The sequence below is a fragment of the Panthera uncia genome (genome assembly GCF_023721935.1).
Source record: "Panthera uncia isolate 11264 chromosome B2 unlocalized genomic scaffold, Puncia_PCG_1.0 HiC_scaffold_25, whole genome shotgun sequence".
Classification (NCBI taxonomy): Eukaryota; Metazoa; Chordata; class Mammalia; order Carnivora; family Felidae; genus Panthera; species Panthera uncia.
In genome coordinates this window covers 20,138,563-20,160,156 of record NW_026057581.1, presented here as the reverse complement: position 1 = coordinate 20,160,156, position 21,594 = coordinate 20,138,563, and the positions used below count along the sequence as shown (strand labels likewise).

General features: G+C 52.8%; 1 protein-coding gene and 1 long non-coding RNA gene across 8 annotated transcripts in view; one reads left to right on the top strand and one right to left on the bottom strand.

Moving 5' to 3' along the window:
- Positions 1-4,305, top strand: part of RREB1 (ras responsive element binding protein 1) — a 179,822-nt gene extending 175,517 nt beyond the window's left edge. For all 7 annotated transcript variants that reach the window (XM_049654872.1, XM_049654874.1, XM_049654875.1 and 4 more), the window contains 2 exons: positions 1,471-2,277; positions 3,653-4,305. In XM_049654872.1, the coding sequence (XP_049510829.1) occupies positions 1,471-2,277; positions 3,653-4,170 (1,325 nt within the window). In that variant the 3' untranslated portion in view covers positions 4,171-4,305. The remainder of the gene's footprint in view (positions 1-1,470; positions 2,278-3,652) is intronic.
- Positions 4,306-4,437: 132 nt separating this feature from the next.
- Positions 4,438-21,594, bottom strand: part of LOC125939447 (uncharacterized) — a 29,484-nt gene continuing 12,327 nt past the window's right edge. Inside the window, exon 2 of the long non-coding RNA XR_007463056.1 lies at positions 4,438-4,910. This is a non-coding gene — a long non-coding RNA (uncharacterized LOC125939447). The remainder of the gene's footprint in view (positions 4,911-21,594) is intronic.

Genomic DNA, 21,594 nt, shown 5'->3' with positions numbered 1-21,594 from the left:
ATTCCCAAAAATGGGCATATAGTTTTAGTTAATAAGACCTAAGACATTGGTGTGTATATCTCAGGAGTCTTCTTTAAATTTTTGGATAATTTTTTTTAACTTTTGGATAATTTATAAAATCACTTATTGACAGAAATCTTATATCCACACCACACATATGTGTTTCCTTCTGAAGCCTCTTGAGATAAACAGTGGCTGCCAAAAGGTGCAGTCAGAACAAAACCAATGAAATTATGTAAGTGGGAGTGCCGTGTAGATGGTTGTACATAAGCCAAAAGCCCCAGGCAGGAGTGACCACAACAAGGGTAGGACCAGCCCCCCTTCACCCCCAGCCCCAGGACTGCCTTGATGGCAAATGGAGTGGGTGACTCAGTGATGGACATGGTGATATGTCTGGTCACCTCAAGTGAGGGTCCAGGTTAGGTGCCTGAATCTGCTGGCTCAGGCACTGTGATCCGAGATCGGCATCATGAGGCAGGTGCATCTGACCTAGGAGCCGGGAAACAATGGGCTCTGTCACCCTAATTGAGGAATTTCCGAATCCCTGCCCTAAGATATTGGATCTAGAATTAAATAGTAGGTCTCAGCAGACAGCCTCGGGGTCATAGCACATAAAGAAGTCATTAAGTCCGTATTCAACCTGAATGAAGAGAAGATGGTGCTTGTGAGAAATACTGTGGTCTGTTCTGTGTCATTGGTGCTGCCCCAGTGCCATCCCTTACGAAGGTCATTAGAAACCAGTAGACTTGCCACGTCTCGCTTTCCTATGGAGGGTGGATAGGCGGGAACAAATGAAGAGATAGGAAGTGTTTCCACTCACTGCGTGGGGTCCTCACAGCAGCCAGGGAGGCCTCCAGGTGTGCATGCATCTCCTGCCTTGGAATTCTACCCGGGAGTTAGCCTTCGGACGGGAGCGCGTGTGCCATGGCACAGAATACATGCTTTGGGCCATTTTCTGTGAGTCGCTCAGCAGGTACTATGTTCGGGCAGTGGTCCTATATATGTTGCATGTTTGTATAATCTCTTTGCACTGGAAAAATAACTTACAGCTCCGCTTCCTCAACCTCCCTAGTGCTGCGAGTCTCTGGAATGCACCAACTCTCCTCTCTCGCCGATCCTTCTGTCTGTGCTGCCCTGAGTTGCTCACACCTTCTGGGGGCCTGAGCATCCCTGTGTGTGGCCGTGGAGGGTGCCTGGCACCGCTAGGGGGCAGTGGAAGGGGAGGGCCGGAGCTCCGAGGGCAGCCTGCCCTGTGACCCCAACCCGTGTGTTTCGTCAATTAACCCCAGGTTCGCCGCGGCCTTTGGGGATATGAGTGGTAACAAGGAGTGGGGGTAGAGGTATCCTCGCTGGGCTTGGTATACGGGCCTGGGGGTGGTGGGTCCAGCCGAGAGTCACAATGGGACCCTTGGGAGGAACGTGTTGGGTGGCGTTGGGCCTCAGCCTGTGCCCCTGTGCTCACTCCCACAGATAGCCAGTCGGACGCAGAGACCCCAGCGGTGGGGGGCGAAGTGCTGGACCTCACCTCCCGGGAGAAAGAGCAGCCCGCAGCAGAGGGAGCCCCTGCGCCCATCCAGGTCCAGGAGGAGCTCCCTGCAGAGGACGGGCAGCGGGGACCAGCCGGGGACGGGGAGGAGCAGGGAGCCGGGGAGAGCCAGGAGCGTGAGGACCAGCACAGCATGGAGGAGAGGGACGAGGACGCGGACGGCCCTGAGGAAGATACCGTCAGCAACAAGAGCCTGGACCTCAACCTTGCCAGCAGGCTGATGGGCTTCAAGCTGGCGGAGGGCGAAGGGGGCGCCGCGAGCAGCGGGGGCCCCGCCCAGCAGGACCAGAAGCACGCCTGCGATGTCTGCGGCAAGAGCTTCAAGTTCCTGGGGACCCTGAGCCGCCACCGGAAGGCCCACGGCCGCGAGGAGCCCAGAGAGGAGGGTACGGGCGCGAGCGGAGGGGCCGAGGGCCCTCTGCCCGTCCCCGCCGTGCCGCCCGCTCCTGAGCCTGAGGAGAAGCCCGCCAACCCCTCCTCGGAGGAGCCCCCGGCGGAAGAGGTGTCTCCAGCCGCGGAGAAGCAGGGCGAGGAGGCCGAGGGCGCCTCCGACGGGGAGGGCGTAGCCGAGAAGAAGCCCTCGGAGAAGAGTGACGATGACAAGAAGCCAAAGACAGACTCCCCGAGAAGCGTGGCTAGCAAGGCGGACAAGAGGAAGAAGGTGTGCAGCGTGTGCAACAAGAGGTTCTGGTCCCTGCAGGACCTGACTCGGCACATGCGGTCGCACACAGGTAAGGGCGGGGCATGCCCAGGCGACGCTTCCCGCGCCTGCGCAGGGAGCATGCTCCAGCGAGGAGGCCCGTCGGGGTCTGGAGGAGGCGCCTCCCCCGAATGGCCAGAGACTGTTTCCTGAGTGTGTCTGCTGGGCGCGACAGGCACCATAAACTAGGAATTTAACAGACTGTTCTCTTAGCAGTTGGAACATACAGGGTCCTGGCAGGGAGGTGGCAGGGTGGGCCCTCAGCAGTGATATTTTTGAGAGCATTTTGGTCAGCCGTCTGAGCCTCAGCCTATCTGTAGAAAGGGGACGAAGGCTGCCCTGTCTCATAGAATCATCTAGAAGAATGTGGGTGCTGGCGTTGGGGGCCCGTGGTGAGCCTGGGAAGGACCGGGGGTGTGGCCTGTGGACAGGTGCTCTGTGGGAGGCACCTGGGCTTCCTCATCAGCCCTCAGGTGGAAAACTGGCTGCTGAAGCACAAAGCAAGGGGTTTTTCGTTACTTGGCTCTACGACAGCCAAGCTGATATCATTGAACAGTAGCTTCATAGGCATGTCTGGGTGTCCTTGCTCCATACGTGTCCTTGCTCCTCCTGGAACTCCCTAGGTAGGAACCCCAAAGCAGGGGCCATTGTTCTGGTAGAAAGGAAGACACCTAAACGTACTTATAAAGCCAAAAGATGCAAACACATCCCACCTACCCCCTCCACAGAAGAAACCCAGGCCCCACATCTTGGTCTTGGTTTTCCTCCCGTCCCTGCTGCTGCATCCACGGTGCACACATACTCCCCGCACACTCCTCTGCCTTGCAGTCCACAGGGCCTGGGCTCTGGGGATCGGAGGGCTCCCATGCTTGGCTCCTGGGAGAGAGTGGTTCTTGAGCTCCTGGCAGGTAATTTTCTCAGGTGCTCACAGCTCAGTATTTGTGAGCAAGAGGGAAAGCCCCAGCTGCTCCGTATCAGAACACAGAGTATCTGGCACCTTTGACTTAGGAGATGTCTGTCTTGCACAACCCTTGGAAGTGGTGCCTGTCCCCATGGGAGGGACCTTGCTGCTGTCCTTCGCTAGGTTTTTGTTTTTTTTTTTTTTTTCCAGGGTAGTCTGGATGTCCACAAGGCTTCCACCCTGAGACTCTGGTTCCTGCATCCTATGGGGAAAACCTAGATTGAGGGATGAAAGGGAGAGAGAAGCTGAGGCCAGCCCCGTGCATATCTATGACCTTATTTTGCCAATTCAGACAAATAAGAGGGTTTCCCTGAGTATGGAGTCCTGACCCTTGCTACCTGCTGCCCCTTTGCCTGCTCACATGGCTACTGCTTTTGCGTAGGGAGGAGAGGTGGATACTGGTGGCCTTACCATTGATGTGACTTCTTTTTTCCTGTTGCTCCAGGAGAAAGGCCATACAAATGTCAGACGTGTGAGCGGACCTTCACCCTGAAGCACAGCCTGGTTCGCCATCAGCGGGTCCACCAGAAAGCCAGGCACGCCAAGCAGCTTGGGAAGGACAGCGACAAGGATGAGCGAGGCGAGGAGGACAGTGAGAGTGAGTCCACCCACAGCGGCAACAACCCTGTCTCCGAAAATGAGGCCGAATCGGCTCCACCAGCCAGCAACCACATTGCCGTCACCCGGAGCCGGAAGGAGAGCCTGGCCAACTCGACCAAGGATCCCAGCCGCAGGGAGGAGCGGGCAGGGGGCCGGACGGCAGGTGCCAGCCAGGCTGAAGCCGGCAGGAATGCCCCCAAGGCCGCTCCAGCGGGCAGCCCCAAGGAGCAGGTGTCTCAGGGTGACGCAGACCCTGAGAGCCCGGCGGCCCTCGTGCAAGACCTGCCAGAGCTGCAGGGCAAGAGGCCCACCCATCCCCTCCTGGCTGCAGACGGTGCCTCACCACTCCTGGGAATGGAATGACAGCTTGTCTTGTCCCCCCACCAGCACACAGACAAAGCCAGCAGAGCAAAGTGTCCTGAATCTATGTTTCATGAGGTTTTCTCAGTGCCCTTCAGCTTTCGGGGAGTGAGAGAGAGAGTGACATGAGCAGGAGCGGGCCATCTTATCCGGTGCCATAGCCTTACATCCCCGTGCGAGAGATGCAGCATGGACAGTTCGAGTGCCTTAACTACTCACCAGTCCTTCGGTGTCAGCCTGGGTGTTGTGTTTTCCCAAAATGACTTTCTGAAAAACAAAGCAAATATTTTAATGAATTATTTGGAGAGGACCTTTTCATTTAAGCATTAATGTTACCTTCTGTATTTGGTGTGTGTGAGCTTGTTCTTGCGAATCTGTGATAGTAACGAATGTTCTGTGAGCTGGAAACAGAAGAAAAAAAATACACCCTTGGATACCCATAGCCAATAACTGGAAGAAAATGATGTGAATTTCATGTAAATTACCAGAGGAAATATGGATAAGATATTCTTTTCTCAAATAGACCTTTTCTCTTGTTCTGTTTGCTACATGGTGGAGCTGTGATTGGGTCCTCGGTGTTGCAGGATGTGGTCGATGAAGGTTTCCAATTTGGTGCAAGCCAAACCAGGAAAGATTCTAGCTTCAACCTTGTACGTGTTTTCAGCGTTAGCCGTGGTATTACTGTTCAAACGTCAAGACATCCGTTCTTAACTTGCAGAGAAGAGTTATGCTGGCAACTTACCCTATAGAAAACATGCACAGATGTCATATATCTGATTTCCCTCCCCCTTTTGGTATATGTATTATTAATATTATTATTATTATTATTATTAGTTCATCAGTTTGCTGGTCTCTGCAGTCAGCAGAAACAAATGGGCAATATTTGTCCGGGGAGACCTGGGCTGCCGCTGGGTCCCCATGTGGGCATCTGCCCCCCGCCTCCCCCACACCTGGGTGGTAGCTCTTCCACTGTACTTAGACAAGCCTTTTTTCCGTGACTGCAGAATCCAGCAGGGGCCGTGAACGGTCCTCCCACACGGCCGAAGAGCAGCTCAGAGAGGGGAGAGCAGGAGGCACGCGCCCAGGGCTTCTGAGAAAGTCGGGCAGCAAGGAGACCTGTCCCTTACCGGTCCTCCTGTCAAACCCAGCCCAAGCCTTACCCGCCTGTGCTACTGTCATTTTTCAAAGCGAGGAAGTACTACTACTGGTAATAAAACTGCACATGCAAGATTGAAGATGAAAAATAGATTTGTATTTACCTTCCTGTGATTTGGGGTTGGTGCTTGACGATAAATGTGCTGTTTCTAGCTCCTGAAATAGCCTGAACCCCTGGGTGCAAAAAGGCAGGATTTTTTTTTTTTTTTTTTTTTTCCATGAGCATCCCATACAGGTAATCGAATTCCCTCACTGTAGCCGCCAGCAGTGAAAAGAAATCTATCCTACTGTAGCTGAGCTTGTGTTCAGCATCCGGTCCTCCAGCCAAGACCTCCAGGGTGCCCGAGCCTTGTGCTGCCAGGGGCCTCCTGTGCTGCTCCACCACTCAGCCCCTCTCACCTTCCCCCTGCAGGACCCCCATCCCCACCCCTCCCAGGACCCTTGACCCTCCTAGCCCTGAGCACCGCCCCCCCCACACACACACTTTACTTACACTCATGCACACAGAGACACACAGACCCTTTTCTCTCCGCTTCCTTAGCGATTTCTCGTGGCCAAAATCCAACCTCCCATACTTCAAAGGAAGATCTATATTCTTGAGATAATGAAAAGTGACGTCTTTGCATGTGAAAGGAAAAAGGTTGAGGTATATATGATTTGTAACTGTGTTGGGGATGTATGAACCCAGAACGAGGTTTTATTTAGATGAATACAAATCAGAACAATGATCCCCTGTATCACTTTTATACTAAGTGTGGTTTGCTTAGTTGAAACCAGTTCGTGCATCCCTTCCATTTTTTTTTTTTAATGACGATTGTTATTGTTATTTTTGTTGTTATTATTTGGGGTATCTTGTGTTTTGTTTTTCTTTGCAACTCTCCACACTAAAACTCACAACCATGTGGAGAGAAGCCATGAGTTAACCCTTTATGCCGCGGTGAGATGTAGCAGGAAACGGCCCGGCAGAACTGCTGGGCCACAGCTCGCAATAATCACTATTGATTTAAAGCTTTATTTAGCCTCCATCTGTACCCTCGTAGTCAATAAGGTCTTGCCACATTTTATTAGTGAGGTTGAGAAATGTATTATTTGTTTGTTGTTCTGCCCCTCCCCCCCCCAATATTAAACTGTGAAATTTGTGATTTGTTTAAACTCTGGGTGAATCATAGTTTAGTTTGCATGTCCAGCTAATTTGTTCCTATACATTTTGTTTGATTCTCTTTCTCCTTCTCTCAGGGCTTTTACAAAAAAAAAAAAAAAGTATATAAAAATTTCTCCATAAAATATATATATATATATATATATGGATCTTCTGAAAAGTTTTTTGAGGTGCAAGTTTTTTCTCTTGTTTTTTCTCTTTGATTTATGGACACAATGCTGAGATTCAATCACTACATGAAACTCCTGGCTGTGAAAACAAAATATAAAACCCGGGGCTGTTTGCCAAACAGTCCCGGGGGAAGCTACGTGACAGTCAGATGCCAGTTTCAGAAAGATGCATCATACCTTCAAACCCCCCTCATTTCTAGCCTCTCTTTCTTCAAGAAGGAAGTTGATCCCAGTGATTTCAGCCCATGCATTAAACAGGAAACAATAATAAATATGTAGAATTCATATTTTTCTAAAGGGAACTTAAAAACTGCTGCTACATGTTATGTACAAAACCGGTTTATGCCACATGAACAGAATCACGAGTTTGGTTTTGGTACTTTGTGTCCCTCTTTGTATTCAGTTGTATAATACTTCCAAATTCAAAATGAGAAGAAAAGCTGTTCTGTATCAAACCATCTGAGCAATAAATGTTATATTTTAAAAATGGAAGATTGCCGGTCACACGGCCCTCCTGTGATTTGCTGTCACCCCACCACCTTATCCAGCCCCCAAACCGCAGCCCGTGCAGGACAGGCTGCTGATGTCCAGGGCCGTCAGGGGAACTGTGAGCCTTCTTCCCTTCGGCATGGGGCACCCACGAAAGACAGCTCTGTCCCCCAGGTGGCGTCTCTGAAAAGAAGAGACGTGAAAAGAAGAGCCACCTGTGCGTGGCTGCAGGTGCAGGGCTGGCTCAGGTGGGAGGGTGGGTGGGAGAGTGGGAAGTCAGGATGTGCAGGGGCCTTTGCAGTGATTTCACCCTCGGCCTGGGAGGTGACGCGTCTGTACTGGTTTAGCAACAGCGAAAGGGGAATTGTGTTTTCTGGACAGCACCTCCTGTGATGTCTGCTTTGCCTTTTCCTCCTGCCCATTATAAGGGTGCAGGGGAACCCAAGTAGGGGGGCCGAGGGTGGGGAGGTCTGTCCTTGTAAAGTAGCAAATGTGCAAAGTCCCGAATCTTCTAAGCCAGGACTCAAAAAGTAACTCGGGGAAGCTGGGTTCATGGCAAGCTGTCTGTAGACAGTGCTTAAAATGCATTCACCGTGGTACAGGGCTAAGTGCCGGGTCACAGTGAGACAAGAGGTGCAGTGCTCTCTCTGGTCTGTAAGACTTCCAGGGCCCTCTGTTGGGAGACCCCACACATACACCCCTCTCTCACCAGCCCCCAGGAGACTGGCTGCAATGCCAGCAAGAGGTCTTGAACTTATATTAAAATAAGATAATCAAATAACGGGAATGATTCTAATGTAATGACTGGACAAGCCTCTCCAGTTGTGGGGGGTGGGTGCTGCTGGCCATCGACGCATTTACAGCCCCCTACCCCATCCCCCCAGGGTGGATGGAGTCATTTCCCTGACTGGGGATTTGGGCCGCACTGGTCAGTGTGAAGAGCAAGTGAGCCGCCCCTGGGGAGCATGACAGAAAAGACAGGCACAGCACTAAGCATGGAGAATAAGGCAGGAACAAAACAGATCCCTTTCCTTGTGGAACTTGGGTTTTAACAGTGGTAGACATTAAACTCTAGGGAGGAAGATGCAGAGGAATGCAGGTCCAGAGGGGAAAGGAAGCAATGGGGGCCTGGGGGCCAGAAGGGCTGGACAGGACGACTGGAGAGGTCTCAGGACAGCAAGCAGCAAGAAAGTCACCCGTGCAGATGTCTGGGGCAGGGCCCTGGAGAGAAAGGCCTTGGGGGAGACTGCCAGGTCTGCAGAAGCCTCGAGACTGGAGTAGGATGAGCAGGGGGGCAGGAGCAACAGGCGACAAGGGCAGAGGGGCTTGCTGGCTGCCTGTGGACCATGGGAGGATGGGGCGGTGGGTACAGGGAGGCCGTCAAAAGGTAGTCACAGTGACACAGGCCAGAACAGGCAGCAGCTTGGAACAGAGTGATGAGGTGAGACACTGAGAAGAGGTTGGGTTCACGGTATATTTTCAAGGGGAGCCGACAGGACTGGATGAGCCATCAGATCCATTAGCTACAGAGAAGTCAAAGCTTTGAGACACCAGCCAGAGCACACAGGCTTAGCTGTGACATCCAGATGTTCAGAATTCACTTTTACTTTATTTTTTTAAGCTTTTTTTTTATTGTTTTTATGTATTTTGCAAGAGAGAAAGAGCGTGAGTGGGGGAGAGGCAGAGAGAGAGAGAGGGAGAGAATGCAAAGTACCCTCCACACTGTCAACTCAGAGCCCAATTTGGGGCTCCAGCTCGGGGCTCCAACTCACAAACTGTGAGATCATGACCTGAACTGTAATCAGGAGCCGGGCGCTTAACCAACTGAGCCACCCAGGTGCCCCAGAATTCGCTTTTAAAAGAGGGGGTTTTGCTGGTGTCCATTGATAGATAATGGATAGAGAAGATGTGGTAATATACATATATACAATGGAATATTATTTGGCCATAAAAAAAGAATGAAATCTTGACATTTGCAATGACGTGGATGGAGCTAGAGAGTATAATGCGAAGCAAAAGCAGTCGAACAAAAACCGCCCAGAAGCACCTGGGTGGCTCAGTTGGTTAAGCATCTGACTTCGGCTCAGGTCATGATCTCACAGGTTGTGAGTTTGAGCCCCGCATCAGTCTCTGTGCTGACAGCTCAGAGCCTGGAGCCTGCTTTGGATTCTCTGTCTCCTCTCTCTCTGCCCCCTCCCCTGCTCATGCCCTCTCTCTCTCTCTCAAAACTAAACATTAAAAATTAAAAAAAAAAAAAAAAGAAGAAGAAGAAGAAGAGAGAGGCAAACCAAGAAACAGACTCTTGACTCTGGAGAACAAGCTGATGGTTACCAGAGGGGAGGTGGGTGGGGGATGGGAGAGACAGGTGACAGGGATTGAGGAGAGTACTTATTATTGTGATGAGCTCTGGGTGATGTATGGAAGTGTTGAATCACTAAATTGTACACCAGAATCTTATACTCTATGCTAACTATACTGGAACTAGATAAAAAAAAATTATTAAAAAATAAAAAAAGAGGGGCACCTGGGCGGCTCAGTCGGTTAAGTGGCCGACTTCGGCTCAGGTCATGATCTCACAGACTGTGAGTTCGAGCCCCGCGTCGGACTCTGTGCTGACAGCTCAGAGCCTGGAGCCTGTTTCAGATTCTGTGTCTCCCTCTTTCTGACCCTCCCTTGTTCATGCTCTGTCTCAAAAATAAATAAACGTTAAAAAAATTTTTTTTTAATAAAAAATAAAAAAAGAGGAGGCTTCAATCCTGAAAAATTAACCTTGGTAGAGGATAGGTGGCCAATGGAAAAAAAAAATCCTTGATCCTTTACACCCCACATAAGTGCCCCATTTCTAGGAAGTGGCTGCTTCCAACCCTGTCCTTCCAACACACAAGTCCTTCTGTGGTGGGTCCCAGAGAAACAGCACCCTCCTCGCCAGCATGATCTCTGGGCATGCCCCCTCCCACCCTGACACCTGCTGCTCATCCTGACCCAGGTCCGCTGTCAGTGCCTGGCCAGCCTCTCCTCTGCAGGGCAGGAGCACAGGACCTAGTACTGAAAGGCTGGGGCCCCTGACACTTTGTCTGGGATGGGACAGTTCCCAGATGGGGAAGAGGAGCCTTAGGATTTTAAGTTCTGACTGCAGCCCCATGGCTCTGCCTGAGCAAAACCAGCTTTGATGAGCTGAGTGGACACTAATCCAAATGGCCACGCCAGAACCCTCACATTCTTTTATTTAAATTTTTTTTTTCAACGTTTTTTTTTTTTTTTTTTTTTTGGGACAGAGAGAGACAGAGCATGAACGGGGGAGGGGCAGAGAGAGAGGGAGACACAGAATCGGAAACAGGCTCCAGGCTCCGAGCCATCAGCCCAGAGCCTGACGCGGGGCTCGAACTCACGGACCGCGAGATCGTGACCTGGCTGAAGTCGGACGCTTAACCGACTGCGCCACCCAGGCGCCCCTAGAACCCTCACATTCTGATCGCTTGGATGAGGGACATGCCTCCCTGCATGGAATTTACCCAGGGGGCAGGTGGAGGTGAGCCAGCCCCAGGGGGAGGGGTCCCAAAAGTTATGTCCTCCTACCTGAAGACACAGCTAGTTCTCTGCCCCTGTGTCAGAGAGGCAGGGCAGAGAAACGGCCACGAGCCAGGTCTCTGGCAAGCTGGCTGGTGTGCAAATCCCAGTTCTGTCTCTTATGCCTAGTAAATGACCTTCTGCCTCGGTTTCCCCATCCATAAGAATGGGATAAGAATAGTTACCTGGGGGTGCCTGGGTGGCCCAGTCAGTTAAGCTTCCAGACTCTTGGTTTCAGCCCAGGTCATGATCTCACCGTTGCTGAGTTTGAGCCCCACGTCAGGCTCTGCACTGACAGTGTGGAGCCTGCTTGGGATTCTCTCTCTCCGTCTCTCTCTGCCCCTCCTTTGCTCTCTCTTTCTCTCTCCCTCAAAATAAATAAACATTTAAAAAGAATACTTACTTCGCTGTGGGACTGCCAGGCAGACTAGATTTGCTACATGTCAGGTGCTTGGAACAAAATACCTGCTACCAAGTAAGCATAGAGGGAAAGGCTCCCCTCACCGCTGCTCCTCATACAAATGCTGCATTGGCTCCAGGGGAGGCGAGTGGGCAGAACTTGCACAGGACACCTTCCTTCCCTAGATGTTGGGGGGAACAGCCTGCCAAGGGGATTGTGGGGGATGACCAAGCTGCAAGGCCCCAGAGGTCTAGGCCTTGCCTGAGCCCCTGCTGACTCCCATGAAGGGAGGGGAGCCAGACTAGCAGGGAAGGAGCTCTCCAGAGGGAAGGCCTGATCCCTGAGCAACTCTGCACACTCTTTCCCCCAGGTCCCAAGTCAGCCCACAGCCCCTGAGTACATGTCTCTCTCTCTCTCTCTCTCTCTCTGTCTCGACCCACCTAGCCTTCTCCAGTTTGACTGAAGGAAGATGAAGGGCTCAAGAGACAGTCCTGGGGGCCTGCCACCTGTCCCTGGGGTCACTCTGCTCTGCTGCCCAGAGCTGGGGAAACAGACCTCGCCCAACTGGTCAAACTGCTCCCTGCAACGGATGAGGGGCCCAGAGAGAGGTGGGTCTCCTCTGTGTCTGCAGTCACCTGGCCACTCCCCACCACAGGCCTCATGGTCACAGTGGCCCAGGACTCCGTTGGGCCTTGGTGAGCAGCAGATGCCACACGCTGGGGTTGCTGGGAGGGAAGCACCTTAAACTCCTGCTTCACACCAGGCAGCATCTTAGGAAGAGCTGCCTCATGGCCTCCGCCTTTGCAGCGAAGCCTGGGGTCTGTCTACAGGAGGGCCTGGTGGGGGCAGGGTGCAGACCTTGACCCCAGGATGAGGTCTTGGCCTTGCTACCTTGATACAGTGAGCCCCCCTCAGGCCCCAAATCCTGGGAGTCAGCACTTGCAAGGTAGCAAGAGCCCCAGGGGACTGGGCGCGCACTAAAGTGTGAGTGTTTGTGGATTCTGGACCCTTCTGACAGCAACTCCACCAGTCCAGGCTTCAGCCACGAGATAACACAAACGCCTAAACACACAAGCCACCCAAAAACTTCCTGTGGCATTTCTGCACTTTGGCCCTACCCATGGATTCCAAAGACTCCTAGAAGGGGCCTAGAAGGAAGAAGGACGCTCCAACGTGCCATGGCCAGCCAGCTCCCGGTTCCCTGTCTTCGCCCCAAGCGGCCTGGGCCCCTCCTTTTCCAACACCAGCTCCCCAGGCAGCCGCGGACTGAGAAGGACGGCTGGGTTTATTTTAAACTTAAAATTGAAGGTTGCTCTTTAGCAACAACAGAACGGTCCCCTCAGATTCTAGGCTGCCAGTGTCAGTGTCCTAAATAAGAAACCAGCGGGCTCTCCTTTCCCGTTTTACTTTTAGGGGAAGGAAGCCACAGCCAAATGTGGCCGTGACGTGTCTGGCCCTTGCTGCTTGCCGCCTGGAGCCCAGCCTGGCGGTCAAGACAGGAATTAATGCTTCGGGCCAAGGTAGCCAGCGTGGGGCACAGCTGTTCTCCAGCCCTGCCTTCGTCCATGCACCCAGGAAGCTCTCTGATGGGGGTCTTAAATCACGGTGATACCCATACCCGTTCAGTTTAGAAAATGTAACTACTTTTATTCATTGAATATCGCTGTTTTAGTGGGGCCCAACTTTTTTTCTTTCCTCATCTGGGACGTGTTTACACAGCAGCGTGCACAGTGCAGAGTGTTTTCCTGTGGTTTTTGTTACTTGTCTTCACCCACGTCCAGTGAGCCGGGAAGGAAAAAAAAAAAAAATCCTTATCATCTCAGAGCAGAGACCAGGGTTGAAATGGTTTGCCCAGGCCAGCCAGCTAATTTGTGGCCTTGTTAGGATGAAACTGACCACCAGAAAAATCCTAAGATCATGGGTGTCGTGGGGTGCCTGTGATAGTGTGTGTTGTTTATTGAAAGGGTAGTTACTGGGGGTGCCTGGGTGGCTCAGTTGGTTAAGCATCCAACTTCGGCTCAGGTCATGATCGTGAGTTCGAACCCCGCTTCGGGCTCTGTGCTGGCAGCTCAGATCCTGGATTCTGTGTCTCCCTCTCTCTCTGCCTGTCCCTCGCTCGACCTCTATTTCTCTCTCTCAAAATAAATAAACACTTTAAAAAAATCTTTAAAACAAAAGAAGAAACTGGGAGCACGTACTCCTGTGAAACATGGAAGCAGATGTGATTTGGGCACCATCCATCCATCCCCCTGTGGGGGATATATTCCCCACAGTCACTCGGTGAATCCCCAAGTGTTCCACCTCTTCGCTGCAAAACAACCATCAAGATGTAGGGGTCAAGGTGGGGCTGTTTGGGCCGGGCCCTGCAGGGACGGCTGGTCTTGGCCCCACAAGGTGCCTGCCAGGGCAGATCCTGCCAGATGGTTTCTTCTCCCTCGTGCCCAAGCAACTCAGTGTGGGTCCCCCACCCACATGGCCCAGCCACTAAAGAGAATTTTCTGGATTGCTTGTTAAAAATTCAATGTCAGACCTACTGCTTCAGGATCTCAGGAGGTGGGCCTCAGCCATATGCATTTTTAGCGAATTCCCAGAGGAATCTGCAGTCTAGGAAAGTTGGAAAATCAGGGCTCCAGAAATTAAAGACTGTCCCAGACTCCTTTTCCTCAGTTGCACCTCTGGTTGCCCCTCAGGCTAACATTAAGGCAAACTGTTTGCAAATATGTATTCTCTAAAATCTAGGAAATGCACCAGAACCTTCCTTGAAGCACCCCTCTGGGGCCTCTTTTCTAGCCTGTATAGCTACTCACCTGCCAGCATTGGTACACGGACCCTGCCCTACCCTGGGGCCACACCCCAACCCCCAGGAAAGGAACTTCTAAGAAGTATGGCTGGGCTCAACCTTGGGGTCGCCTGCCTGGAACTTTGGGCCGCCCTGCCTTCTGATACCTTCTTGTCCTCCAGCCCAGGCTGGCTGCATTATTTGTAGGATGCAGGGCAAAATGAAAATGTAGAGCCCTTGTTCAAAAACAGAAAAAAACGTTTTTCCTCCTCACCCCTGCCCCCTGCCTCTCTCCATGGCATGGTGATTCTTTTTTTTTTTTTTAATGTTTATGTATTTTTGAGAGAGAAAGAGAGACAGTATGGGCAAGGGGAGGGGCAGAGAGAGAGAGAGAGACACCCAGAATCTGAAGCAGGCTCCAGGCTCTGAGCTGTCAGCACAGAGCCTGATGCAGGGCTCAACCTCACGAACCGAGAGATCATGACCTGAGCAGGAGTCAGATGCTTAACTGACGGAGCCACCCAGGCGCCCCTCCATGGTGTTTCTTATTTGCTATTTAAGGTCACACTCTGTCAGGCATGGGGGATCCTTGTGGGGAGGTGCCCACAAGCACCTGAGACCTCACCTACAACCCAGCATGTGGAGCTTGCACACCAACACCCCAACTTTCCCTGCATCCACCCCCAGGCCTCCACCTGGACCTAAGGGGCTGTAATCTCTAGGAAAGGGGGGAGGTAGGCAGCCAAGACCCCATCCCAGGAAGCAGGGAGGTGGAGAAAAGCAGGACAACACACGAGGCAAGGCTCCAAGCCCCCAAACCCCATCAGACTTCACTCCCAAATCCCAGTTCAAGGATGAAATCATCAAGACTTTCAAGATGGCACCCTCAGAGCACTGAACCCTGAGCCCTGTGCTTGCGACTGACTGCACTGGGCCCACTCCCAGGAAGTGGCCCCTCCCTCAGCCCAGAGCTCACCTTCCTAAGTTCCTAAGCGCCGCCTAGTGGCACGGCTGGTGAGGTGACACTGCTCTATTCAGTCTCAGAGGTCCAGAATCCAGCCCTGTGTGTTTCCCTGGGTCCCAGGACTCCCTCAGTGTCTCAGGCCTGGCCGCTGATTTCCTAGGGGCTGGTGTCCCCCCACTAACCTCAAGCCCAGTTGTATTTGCTGCTGTCCTGAGAGTGGTATCGAGTTTCATGATCAGAACCAGTGAGGCTCAGTCAAGCCAGCACTAATGGTGGGTGCGCCTTGCCAAGACCTGCCCCCAGCTCTTGGTGAAAGCACAGAACTCTGACTTGTGCAGTGTGTACCCAGCTCTGGGACCCAAAAGGGGCCACATGAGCCGGCAGAACTGCCCGAACTTTGCCTTGCCCACATCCTTCCAGAACCTTCCACATCATTCTCAGCTGCCTTTCTTTCTCAGCTCACTGGCTCTGGGGCGGCAACCCAGCTCTCCTTCACCTGAGGTAAGTGCTGACTGTCTTGAGTTTGGGTGCTGCAGACCAGCAGGGGCTGGTCTGTGAGCTGAGTGAAGGGAGAAGGGGAGGCATCACCAGTGAGTGAGTCAGGGAGGGGCCCTGTCAGCGTGAAAGGAACAGTGAGAGCAAATGCCAGGGAGGTGTGGGCAGGGGTGAATGGAGGATGTGGGAGTAAATACACCAGGAGGAAAACACCTAGTAATTTTTTATTGAAACTGAATAACACCATGTCAATTTTTCCTGTTATGCGCTGTCTTTTTTTAAGACTTTTTTTAATGTTTATTTATTTTTGAGACAGAGAGAGAGACAGAGACAGGGAGACAGAGCACGAGCGGGGTAGGGGCAGAGAGAGAAGGAGACACAGAATCTGAAGCGGGCTCCAAGCTCTGAGCTGTCAGCACAGAGTCCGACACGGGGCTCGAACTCACGAACCGCAAGATCATGACCTGAGCTAAAGTCTGACACTTAACCGACTGAGCCCCCCAGGCGCCCCATGACTATTTTTTTAGTGCAGTGTTGGGTTCGCAGCAGCACAGAGGAAGGTGCAGGGATTTCCCGTATGCCCTGTGCCCCCACAGCCCCAGCCTCCCCCACCATCAGCAACCCACCAGGCCTGGCATTTGTTACAACAGAAAACAGGTCATCGTCACCCAGAGTCCGTCGTCTTTCACCCCAGAACTCACGACAGGTTGTCTGTTCTGAGGGTTTGGGCAAATGTATCATGACATGTATCCACCGTGAGAGTATCATACAGGGTCGTTTCATTGCCTGAGAAATCCTCAGGGGTCTACCTAGTCATCCCTCCCTCCTTCCTCCTCTGCGTTGTCTTGCCTTTTTTTTTTTTTTTAGGAGTTTTTTATTTAATTGGGGGAAAAGAAAAGAGCAAGATAAGTGTTTGCGGATTGGCTTCTTGGAGGTGAGTTTTGTGATCATTTCTGAAAGAGGCCCAGGAGCACCGGGGAATTACCTAGAAGGAGTCCTGGCCGGAGGGCAGGGAGGGGGCTGGGGCCCAGGAGGCCTTGTGGTCAGCTGTGGCCATTCCCTCACTCAGCCAGTATCTGTGAGCACTGAGGACGTGCAGGTACTGGTAGGAGATCCCAAGCAAGGGAGACAGACCCCGCTCTCCAGAAGTCTAAGAGGGAAAGAGGTAGGCAGGTAACTCTTGTCAGAGACCGGTGTGGCCACATGGTTGAGGAGCGCAGGGCACTGTGGGTGCTCAGGCAGGGGGGACACTTCTGGCTGCTGACCCTGGAGAATGGCACTTGGGAGGGTTTCAGCAGGCAGGGTGTGGTGGCAGTGAGCCAGCCAGGGAGGCCTGGGGACAGGGCAGGGAGAAGTGAATGAAGGGGTGAGGGGCCTGCCAGAGGGGGATGGGCTAACAGCCACTGGGTAGATGGGGACACTCCCCACCCTACTGAGAGGACAGTGAAGACTGCATGTGTGATGAATGAGGGAATTAGCAGAGTTTGCATAATGGGCCCAGCTTCTGGTCACAGCAGGTCATTGAAGACCAGTGGGTGTACCAGCTGGTGTATCAGGGCCGTGTTCTAGAAACATCCAAGCTGCAGAGCATAAGGTTGAGCAGAGACAAGGAGCTGGTGAGGAAATTCCTGAAACAATGCAACGATGACACCTGGCATCATGCATGAGGGAGACCCGACAGGGCAGGGGTCAGCATGTTGGAGTCATCATTGGCACACAGAGGAGACGGCGCTGTGAATGAAGCCGGAGAAACTAGATGAGGAGAAGCCGGTCTGGTGGGTCGTGGACAGCGTGAGGTGCCTGCCATGACAGCAAGTGACAAAAACCCAACCAGGCCAACTTATGCAAGACTGGGACTGGGTGAGAAGTCCCCAAGCAACCTGTGGGCATGGCCAGATCCAGGTTCTCAAGGGAGGTGGTTAGATTCACCTGCCTCTTCTCCCCGTTCTGCTTTCTTCCTATAGATTTTGTGGTCGCAGAGGGTCCACCCTGCCCCGACCCCCCCCACCCCCCCCAAGGTAGCAGCTCACCCTTGTATTCAACAGTTTAGCAACCCCAGCTGCTAGTTCTGGCTAGTGAAATCAGGATTTCTTCTTCTTCTTTTTTTAATGTTTACTTATTTTTGAGAGAGAGAGAGAGAGAGAGAGAACAAGTGGGGGAGGGGCAGAGAGAGAGGGAGACACCAAACCCAAAAGCAGGCTCCAGGCTCTGAGCTGTCAGGACAGAGCCCGATGTGGGGCTCGAACCCATGAGCTGTGAGATCATGACCTGAGCTGTAGTTGCATGCTTAACCGACTGAGCCACCCAGATGCCCCAGGGCCCCAGGATTTCTTCTTGTTGCCTGGTCAGAGCTGCAGGCTCATGGTGGGTCACATCACATTCTTGGAGCCCTCCCAGGTCAGATACCCCTAAACTGCCTGGAGACAGAAAGTTCCCCAGAGGAGAACTGGGGGCTGCCACCAGGGGGAGGCAGAGAGCTTGAGGGGGATCCAAGTCAGGGTGTCTGGGCTGAGGGTACAGCTAAGGAAGGGAAGAAAGAGAGGGAGAGAGACCCAGAAAGACAGAGGACACCAGAGGAGCTCAGAGAAGCAGGGGTGAGAACATCACTGTCTAAAAAAAAGGGAGGGAGGGGGAACATGCCCAGTCCTGGAAGAGGAGGATGGGGCCACGCTGCAGGAGGGGGGTAGGGGGTGGAAGCCCCAGGGAAGGAACGACACACAGTGGAGATGAAGGTGTGAAGACAGAGCCTTTGCAAAGAGGCGAAGGGGTGAGATAAAACTGTCACCAGAGGGGATTTCTGGGTCCTGGGAAGACTTAAGGATAAAGGAAAAAAGTTACGTGTTTGTGGGGAGTGGGGGGATGGGTAGCGTTCACTGATAAGGCAAGAAATTCCCTGGTGGTTGACCAAAGCCCAGGAGGAGGAGGGACAAAGGGCGGGTGACCAAGCTCTGAAGAACAGATGGGGACCTAGGGGGAGAGGAAAACGCAGATCTGCAACCCCACCAGGGAGAGGGAAAGTTGAGAAATCCCCTTGGAAGGCATCCTTGTTTCCACGAAGCCAGAGACCGTCTCAAAGAGCCAGGTGGAGGGCAGGGGTGGCGTGGGAGCCGGGGACAGTGCGGCCTTGGGGGGACTGAGTGACAGGGACTCCAGTGAACACTGAGCATGCTGCTTCGCTTTGTGACACAGAACATGGCTCCGTTAGAGACAGGTCTCACAACCCTCTATCGATCTTAGAGTATCCAGGAATGGGGGCCCTCAGGCTGGTGACCAAAGCCACTGACTGCATTCACCCAGGGCTGGGAGGGTGGGGAGGGACTAAGGGCTGAGTCTGGGGGACAGGCAAGGCCAGGAGGCAGGTGACCCCAAAGGGAGAGATGTGCTGGCAGAACAGGAGGGCTGGAGGGAAGGGCGAGGGGGAGCAGCTTAGTCTCTTTCAAAAGCAGAACAGCAGGCTGACTTAAGTCCACGGGGTCCAGGTCTTTCCACCTGCAGGGCTCCCCTGGGGACACTGGGTCCCTCCCTGCCACCTCTTGAATTCCCAGGCAAGCTTATCTGATCGGCCTGGTGGGGTCAGGGGTTGACCCTGGATCAGCCCCAGAACAGGGCTAGGTCCTGGGTATTTGGATGTTCCCGGAGAAGGGAGAGTCAGCCTGAGAAAGCCAGCTGCCTGGGGAGGGTCTACCCCGCAGGGAGAGGAAGGGAGGGGAGGGCAGCAGAGCTGAAGGTGTCAGGCTGTAGCTGCCCTGTGAGGAAGGCACCAAAGACAGGCCTTAGGAAGCAGAGGCCGGCCAGCTCTGGCCCCCTCAGTGCCAGTCGTGAGAGCTGGTGTGCCCACCACCCCCCCACCCCAGTCCTGCCCTCAGGTAGAAAAAGGAGGGAGGGTTCAAGTACCAGGTTAGCCCCGGGGCAGAGAAACCACTACACTCTTCACAGTGTGCTGGCTGGGAAAAGGTTAACCCGCTTCACACTGCAGCCTTTATGGGGGAGAGTGGGATTCAGACGGGGGCTTAGAACCACCTGTTCCTTCAAGGCAACACCTGTCTTCTCCTTCCCAGGCCCCACCTGTCACTGAGGCCCAGCGCGTGGCTGTGGAGGACCCTGAGGAGGGGACACCAGGACAAAGTGAAGCTGGTACACAGCCAGTGAATCTTCCTCAAGTGACTTTCTGACCCAACACCTCCAACGGCCCTGTGTGGGCTTGGAAAAGGACGCCGAAATGTTACTTCCCAAACCTGGCCAACCCACCCGCGGTCTCCTGCTCCAGCACTCCCTCAAACGACTGCATCCCCTGACAGTTCTGCTCCTCAGTCTCACCCCCTCCTGGAGGCCCTCCCAGACTACTCAGCTCTTCTGCGAAGATCATTCACTTGGTTTTCATCACATAATGGAATATATTTGTCCTTCTCCCTCCACCCACGCCCCCTTTTTTTCGCTTTTTTAAGCTGACCTGTATCTCCTCAGCATGAAAGAGCAGGGCAGGGGCGATTATTCTTTTTTGTGCCCCCTCCAAAATGCACCCTGCACATTTTAGCTAGTCCATGTCTGTTTTCATAGCGGAAACAAAGCCCTGATTCGCAGTCTTGGGCTGTGTGGTCTGGGTGGTGGGTGGGGACGTGAGGTGTGGCCTCACCTCTAACGCAGACCAGTGAGTGGCAGGACTTTAGCCCAAGCCAAGTTGACATGCAAGTTTTCAGTTAATGACTTCCCACTCACCTCTCGACTGCACATTTTGTAGCTTTGGCCTTCCCAAGTGCTTTCCTTGGAAGGCAGTTGTTCTCTGCCTTGGCTGCTCTTTAGAATGCCCTGGGGACTGTTTACATCCTGGGTGACCGGGCGCCCACCCCAGGCCAGTTTAATCAGTCTCAGTGTCGGGGAAACACTGAGAATCTTAAAAGCTCCCTGAAGCTTTCCACTGTGCAGAAGGCTGGGACCTACCCATCTGCCGGCATCCTGCAGGGAGACACAGCGCAAAGCTTATGGGATTGGGAGCCGAACAGCCCTAGGTTCAAATCCAAGCCTCATACCGGCACTTGATTTGGGTCCTCTGAACCTTCATGTCTTATCTCAACAAAGGGTATGAAATGCCTGTTTCCCAGAATGTAAGGTGCATACAGAACTTCCAATAAGTACAAGCCCCCTAAAATGATACTGCCCAGGCCTCTGTGAGTACTTAAGGCCTTCATGGTGATAGAACCTCAGTCTTCTGTATCAGGGATTATAGGGGGACAACGAAGAGATGGGAAAAGAAAAGCCTTACTTTCACTTCTGATTCTGGAGAAAAGGATTCATAGTCCCCATAAATTGACCTAAGTGCTTCTACATGTTGCAGAAAATTCTCTATTACCTATTCACTTTAGGGTTTTTCATTTACATTTTTTAAATGTTTATTTATTTATTTTGAGCGAGATAGAGAGCGCAGCAGGGGAGGGGCAAAGAGAGAGAGGGAGAGTGAATCCCAAGCAGACTCTGCATTGTCAGTACAGAGCCCGATGTGGGGCTCGAACTCGTGAATGATGAGATCATGACCTGAGCCGAAATCAAGAGTCTAACCAACTGAGCCACACGGGAGTCCTGGACTTTTTCATTCTCTGATAAGGTATTTTTGAATTTTATTTGAGAGAGAGAGAGGGCATGAGCAAGGGAAGGGGCAGAGGGGAGTGGAAAGAGAGAGAAAGAGAGGCTCCACGCTCAGTGCAGGGCCCAACGCAAGGCTCCATCTCATGACCGTGATCAGGACCCAAGCTGAAATCAGGAGTTGGATGCTCAACCGACTAAGCCACCTAGGCACCCCTAGGTTTTTCATTTTCTAAGAGGGAGCAGGGACCCTGTGTTGGGGAGCGGGGTCATTTCTGATGGTTCAGTTCCTCTGTTGGTGTTTTTGGTGATGCCCCCCCAAGCCCTAGGAAGGGTCACGGGCCTCTGCTGAACACCCCTTCACCTCTCCATGAGCTGGTGTGAGCCCTTCTTCCCACGCCTGGACTGTGCATGGGAGGCAACAGATCCCTGAGGCCCAGCGGCTGTGCAAGGAACATTTGCCAATGAGAGTCATGGGTCTCTTGTGTCCCGGGGTTGTTAGACAAGATCCTCCACATTCTATCACACCATCATGGTGGGGACAGCCGAGAGACTCTGGGCCCAGAATTCGGTTTTTAATGATACTAGAGACAGGCTTACCAAGAAGCTGCTCAAAATTCTAAGAATGGAAGGGGCTTCACACGTTTTCAAGAGTTTGGAGGCTGCGAATAT